The sequence below is a fragment of the Penicillium rubens genome (assembly GCF_028828025.1).
Source record: "Penicillium rubens strain IBT 27055 chromosome Unknown utg000002l_segment0_segment0, whole genome shotgun sequence".
Classification (NCBI taxonomy): Eukaryota; Fungi; Ascomycota; class Eurotiomycetes; order Eurotiales; family Aspergillaceae; genus Penicillium; species Penicillium rubens.
Genome location: NW_026890600.1, coordinates 7,269,044 through 7,276,388, shown reverse-complemented (window position 1 = coordinate 7,276,388; position 7,345 = coordinate 7,269,044). Strand labels below are relative to the sequence as shown.

General features: G+C 33.2%; 1 protein-coding gene across 1 annotated transcript; it reads right to left on the bottom strand.

Moving 5' to 3' along the window:
* Positions 1–6,265: 6,265 nt before the first annotated feature.
* N7525_005226 (uncharacterized protein) lies at positions 6,266–6,550 on the bottom strand (the record flags this gene model as incomplete). Its single annotated transcript, XM_061213326.1, has 2 exons — positions 6,266–6,421; positions 6,503–6,550. Coding segments are annotated over 2 exons (204 nt in total), but the record flags the coding sequence as incomplete, so codon positions are not given.
* Between the last annotated feature and the right edge of the window lie 795 nt (positions 6,551–7,345).

The following is a 7,345-nucleotide window of genomic DNA, read 5'->3' as shown; positions in this document are numbered from 1 at the left end:
TACTATCTAAGGATACCTTAGGTATACACTATATAGTAAAAATTAATAAAATAACTTACCTCCTAGTATTATAATAAGATAATAAAGGTATTATATTATAAAGATATTATAGATTATCTTAGATTTACCTCCTAAAAGGGTATAAAAGTATATCTAATTTCGACCCTTAATAAAATATAACTTACTTCTTAATTTTATCTGCTTTATATATAACGTCTTTCCTTCCTATTTAGGATAAGTATAACCTATTAACTATATCTTATATAATCCTATTATATAAGATTATATAAGATAACTTCCTAAAACGGTTATAGTCTATACTAGACTATAATATCCTATCTGCTAAATTGCTCACAATATAGGGCTAATTTACTAGGGTTATTAGAATATAATATAGGTGAATTATAGGAGGTAATTTAGTTATAGTAAAAATATAAAATTAATAATATTAGAAAGAGCATTTAATTCTTAGTATACTAGTATTTTTTATAGAGTAATTAATACTATTTTAATAGAGAAATAGAGGTTTAAAAAGTAGCTATAGAAGTGGGAGAGGTACAGATTTATTAATAGGGGGTAGCCTTACACCCCGTATCGACTATCAATTCTACCGCACTAGCACCCCTAAAAGTGTAGTTTTCGAGTATCTAAAAGGTATATATTAATCGTAGAGGGCTAATTCGTATAAATTAGCTATTTCCGACCGAGAAATAGCTTGATTTAATAGTGTAAATAGGATAAGAAAATATTAGTTTATAGGGTAAGTGAAAAAGGCGGTAAGGGGTTTATAGAGTTTTTATCCTACTATAATAGATCTCTATAATAAATCTCACTAGTTTATAACACTTTATAAATCATAAAGCTTACTAGTTTATAACACTTTATAAATCATAAAGCTTACTAGTTTATAACACTTTATAAACTATAAAGTTATAATAAAAAGCATATATTTTTACTATATAAATCAAAATAGGCTCTATTTCACCCCCTCCCCCTCCCCCTTCTATATCATATATTAATCACCCCTTCGACTTAGTGCTCGCTAACTAAGCTTATCTTTAGTAGTTATCTCCCCCTAAGTTATTTTATTAGTATACCGCCGCCTTTCCTACCTTTCCCGCTCCGATCTCCGCGCTACTACTGTGACCTGCCAGTTCTTCACAGGAAAAGAGTGCATTTGAATTCAGAATACTAAGTACAGAGAGGGAAAGAGAAAGAGGAAAGGATCGTCAGCTACAGGATCCTTTCTATATGCGCAGATCTCGAGTCGGAGACATCCAGCAGAAAACCCTATCGACTTCAACCCTAAGCCCTGATCTGTCCTGTCACATATCTAAAACAAATATCATCACGTGACTATACAGTCGAATATCCAGATAACATCTAGATCGTCATATAACCCCCGGCTAAAACTACATTCAGTCTCTAAATGCTAGTTTATCGTTATTAATATATTTATCGAGTATAATATCACTCTTCGAAGTATCAATCTAGTCTTATAAACGCATTAGGGGACCTAGTTTAGAAGGATACTAGTCATAGAATTCTTAAACCTTCTATGGTATATACTTAAAGTTTCCTACGGGATACTATTATAGATTAAGATCATATCCTAACTACTACACTCGATACTATAACTTTCGGTAATATATTCTTATATCTAGCAATTTATCGACTTCCTATTTATCTTCTTTATTAACTCTAATTAGCGGAGGGGGATTAATATACTATCCTATTAAAGGCTTAGTAGTCGCTACTTTTCGTAGCTTACTAGTATAGAAAACTAGGTATATCTAGATCGAATCCGGTAGATTAAGTTTATAAGAGTTACCGATCTTACTAATAATCTTATATAGACCACTCGCTAAGTAAGCGAGCTTCCGACCTAGCTAGATAAGCTACTGTCTTTCGTTATTATAAAAACGAAGTTATTAATACCGAAATCTTCCTCTCTCCGATATCGATCTACCTAACGGATTTATAACTATTATAACTTTATAATCTACTCCTTTATCTAGTTCTAGATTTCTTATAGGTCTAAAAGTATCTATATAGCGTCTTATTTATTTAGTGTTACTATTTCCTAGTCTTTCTAATCGAAAGATATAGCCGGTTTATATCCTCTCTCGATAAAGAACGGGGACTTCTTTATAGTATCTTAAGGAAGGATAGAAGCTACAAAATCTACTATTAGTAGTATTTCTAACTAATTATCCTAGTTCTATTTAATATATAGTCGTAGCCTCTAGGCTATATACTAATTCGCGATCTCACTCTAACTATCGGTTTAAAGATAGTATATAGTTAATAACTTCCTCTTAATCCTAAGGATTCGATAGAACTTAGTCTAGAACTTAAAAACGAACTAGCCTCCGCGGTTAGAGATAATAGTCTTTAGGATACCGGTAGTTTATATTATATTATCGATAAATAACTAAGCTATCTACTTTATATTTATATCTTTATAGTAGGGAATAGAAATTAGTCTCTTACTAAAGCGGTTAACTACTATAAAGATAGTATTATACCTATATCGGTCCTTCGGGAATAAGCGGAAATCTATTAAAATATATTACTAAGGTCTCTCTAGGATAGAGAGGGGGTATAGTAGTCTAGGGACCCGATCCCTCTATACTTTAGTTTATTTATAGACTAAGTAGTTATCTATATATCGCTTAATATCTACTATCTATCTAGGCTAATAGTATCTTATAGAGATAAGCTTCTTTAGCTTTTCTATACTAGGATATATAGTTATTAGTTACTAGTGTACCTTATTAAGTAGTCTAGTATATAGATTATCTTTATCCGGAACTTCTAGGCGTTCTTTATAGAGGAGAAGTCCGTCTCGGAGGATCTATTTCGGGTTACTCCCTTTTACTATAATCTATCGGAACTTATTAAGCTCTAAACTCTCCCGGTTTACCTATTTTACCCTATTAATAACTTCTTATACGTTCTCTAGTTAGATTAGGTTTAGATCTAGCGGATAAACTCTCTTCTCTAGATAGTCCTCTAGTAAGAGCGTTAGCTACCTACTATTATCGATATAAGGTGACTCCTTTCTTAATAATATATCTACTATAATATTCTTCTTCTCTAGTCGGTATTTAATTAAGAAATAGAATTATAAGAGGAACTCGCTCTACCTCGCTTATCGTTAGTTTATTTATCGAGTGGTTATAAAGTATTCTAGAGATTGATAGTCTATAAGAATCTCGAAACGATCTTATTATACGAGGCCCTCGAGCTCTAGTCTCTATTCCTATAATACACGTATAATAGTAAGAAGTTCCTTATCCCGCACTTTATAGTTTAACTCTATAGCTTATATAGTTTTTAAATAAAAAGCTACTAGATACTAGAAATCGTTATCTTTATAGTACTAAGATAATACTACTCCTAACACACTATCTAAAGTATTAGTTTCCACTCTTATTTTTCGTACTAGGTCGTAATAATAGAGTATCGGTATAGTGACTAGCTTCTCCTTTAAGAGCGTGAAGGCTACTTTATAATAGGTAGACTATTTATATAGGACGTCCTATCGAGTTAGGCGATATAGAGGCTTCGAAATTAAACTATATCCCTAGATAAATCGTCGATAGAAGTTATAGAATCTAAGGAAGGATTATACGCCTTTCACTATCGATAGGGTCTTCTATAACTAGATTACCTAGATCTTCTTAGGATTAACCGCGATACTATCTATACTTATAATAAACCTAAGGAACTTAGTCTTTATAATAGTAAATTCACACTTTAAGAGAATAACTTATAAACTAGCCTTCTATAAATAGGAAAGCACCTCTCTTACCTATCGTTAATATTCTTTAAGAGTCTCACTATAGATAAGGATATTATCTATAAAGGTAACTACGTATTTATCTATATATTCTTATAAGATATTATTTATAAACCGCTAGAATATAGCCGGTCTATTTATTAACCCGAATAGTATTACCTTATACTTAAGGGATCTATATTATATCCTAAAGGTTATTAAGTCCTCCGCTCCTAGGGTTAAACGAATCCGGTAGAATCCCTATCTAATATTAAGCTTAGTAAAGTACTTTACTTTACTAGTTCGTTAAAGCACTTTGTCGATTAGAGGAAGTAGGTAATAGTCCTTTTTAGTAATTATATTTAGCTTTCGGAAGTTAATATAGAAGCGGAGTCTACTACTAGGCTTCTTTACTATTAGGATTAGGGATATATAAGGGGACGCGCTTAGTATAATAAAGCCCTTATCTAGATTCTTAATAATATACTATTTTACCGCCTTTAGCTTATTAAGAGATAGTTTATAAAGGGGATAGTAATCTAGTTACACTTCGGCTTTAAGAATAATATTATAATCTATACCGGGTCTATATAGGGGTAATTTATCTAACTTCTTCTTCGAGAACACTTCGGCTAGATTATGATACTCTAGTAGTAATATCTTCTTAATCTCTCGGAGTTTAAGGTCCTCCTCGATAGAAGACTTTATAGTAAGAATTCGATCTATCTCACTAAATAAGGTAGTAAAGATCTCGATTCCTCCTATAGGGTTTCTCTTCTTCTATACTTCCTATCTATCGAATCTAACTCTTCTAATTACACTAATATTAATTACGGGAAAGGGAGGCTTATCTTCTTTTTTATAGGAGAGCGGAATATTTAGTATCTTATCCTTAATATTCTATACTATCTTTCTCTACTCTTATATCTACTAGTATCTATACTAACGCTTATAAGCGTAAGGATAGATATCTTTTTTCGACTTCTACTTCTACACTCCTATAGTTATCTTAGTTAGCTCGAAGAGACAATCTCTTTAGTCTATATCTTTCTAGTGGATATCGTCCTATAGAGATCTCTATAGGATAGTCTTCGGGGTTAGGATAGAGATCTTACTCGCTACTTTATCGAAGAGAGTTCTTTTATCTAGCTAAATTATCCGGTATTATCGGCAATCGAGAAGGATATTATATTTAGTAAACTATATTCGCCCGAGAATAATATCGTATCTTCCTAAGTCTATAATTAGTATAGGGATCTATCGTTAAATCTTTCTATCGATATAAATTATAAGGAAGGCTATATACTATATTAGTTCTACTAGTTTACTATTAAAACCTCGTACTAGGTATTTATAGCCTAGCCTTTCTACTCTAAGTCCGAAACGCTTACCTAGTATTATAACTATTAATAAATTAATAAAAATATAACTATCTACTCTAGTATCACTAAGTGCTAAAATTAAAAATAAGCGTTTATTATATATTAGTTATATATTAAAAATTAAGCTATCTCTAGGACCGCTAATTAACTTCTATAAATCTAGCGAAAATAGTAACACTTTCTATCCGCCTAGGAGGGAGACTTTACCTAGGTAGGAACTTTTCCCGAATCGGTATTAGCTTTAAGCTCTATAATCTTATCTATATAGGGAGGGTTTATAGTAGAAGTAGTCGTCGCGATAGCGAGGGTCGGTTTCTTCTTCGGACAATTATAGGTTATATATCTATATTCCTTATAGTTAAAGTATCGTCCTTCTCTTATTAAGGTCTCTCTTTCGGAAATAGATAGACTCGGAGTGTACTCGCGCTTTATATAGGGAGTGCTTAACTAGTTCGCGGCGGATATACCTCCGGTACCGGTAGCGGGGATCGTAGATCGGGTATATAAGGAGGTCTTTACTTCCTACTAGAGACTAATCTTATACGCTATACTCTAATAGCTCTATATAAATATATCGAATAAGATAGTATCTTAGTTAACTACCTATATAACTTAACTCTAAAGTAGGTATAGGAGTTTCGAATATAGATCACTTATAGTTTTCGGTAATAATAATAGCTTCTTCGGCGAGCTATATAAACTCTATAAGGAAATTAGTGAAACTATCCTTCGGTTTTATCTTAAGCTTATAGTATATAGTATAAGCTTCTATATATTAGTTTAGGTTCGCGAAAATAGTCTTTAGGTAAAGGATAATATCTTTAGCGTCTATATACGGGATACTAGTATCGGAGCTTATCTAGGGAGTAATATATAGCTAAGCTTTACCTTTATAATAACTCTAGATATAGAGCTTATAGTGAATAGGTAAAGGGTAATAGTTAGCGTTTACCTCGAGTTTCTAGCGAATTATAGTTTCCTAAGTCTTAAATCGGACTTCCTTTCTATCGTTTAGTATAGGTATATTAGGTATTTTAGTAGACTTCCGAGCGGTAGCGGCCTCTATAATCGGTGCGCCGGTACTATACTAATTCTAACCTTAGAGATTTAGGAGACGGAAGGTAAGTTCACTATATTCGCGGATAGCGATATCTCTATAGGCGATAGCCTTATCTCGCTCGATACGGAGTGCTTCTATAGTATTATTAGGTTTAGTTCTCTCTACTCTTAGTATAATAATCTTATCTTCGAGTTCCTAGACTAGATTTCGTAGTCTCTAGTGATTATAAGTAAGCTTAATAAATCTTTCACTTCTTAGTGTCTAGCGTAACCGTACGCTAATCGGTTCTTCTTCTTTATCACGTTCACTAGTATTAACTAGTCTCTATAGATTGGGGGTCGGGGTATATAGGTTATAAGTAGCGATAGTTTCTTACTTAGTCTCTTTATTAGGTACGGGGATAGGCTATCTATCCCGATTTATAGGTAGGTTTCGTCTCGGACCGACTATCTTGATTAGTTAGTGGTTCTCGGTATAGGTCCGGGATCAATATAGGTTAAGGTCTTAGCTATACGGTGCTAAGGAACGAAAGTGGGGATATGATAGGGCCGAAACCAATCAAATTGATAGTTTATATAGCCGTACTATTATAAAGAAATTGAGATAGTACTTAGTATTATATGACCTACTAGTTCTGTTGACATGCATGGTATGGTATGTCTTTATGCCTTTGTCCCTTTGTGCAGACTGAGCCTTTGCTATGTCAGCTTGATATGTCAGTTTGTCAGTTTGCCATTCCTTTGTTAGTACAGGCTTCATATACAGCCTGTTTTTCCATAGATTCATAGTACGCATCTTCTTCCCGATTTTCCCTCCATGCTAGTTTATCTCACTAGCAGTCCTCCTTCGTAGCCTCATCAGGTTATGACGCCCTCCATTTTCCCCTTTGCTTTATCAAAGATCTAGTAGATCTATCCTGACTTTACAAGAGCAACTCCCCGCGGGGGAGCCTCACTATTAAGAATAGCACTGTCGATAGGCTATTTCTTGCTTGTTTTATTAAGAGAGTAGCTTTGAGGGCTATATCTCTTACTTTCTTGTTGCATATACCCTTTGACATAAAGGGGTGCACTTTTGATTTGCATATACCCTTTGACAAAGAGGGGTGCATTTTTAACT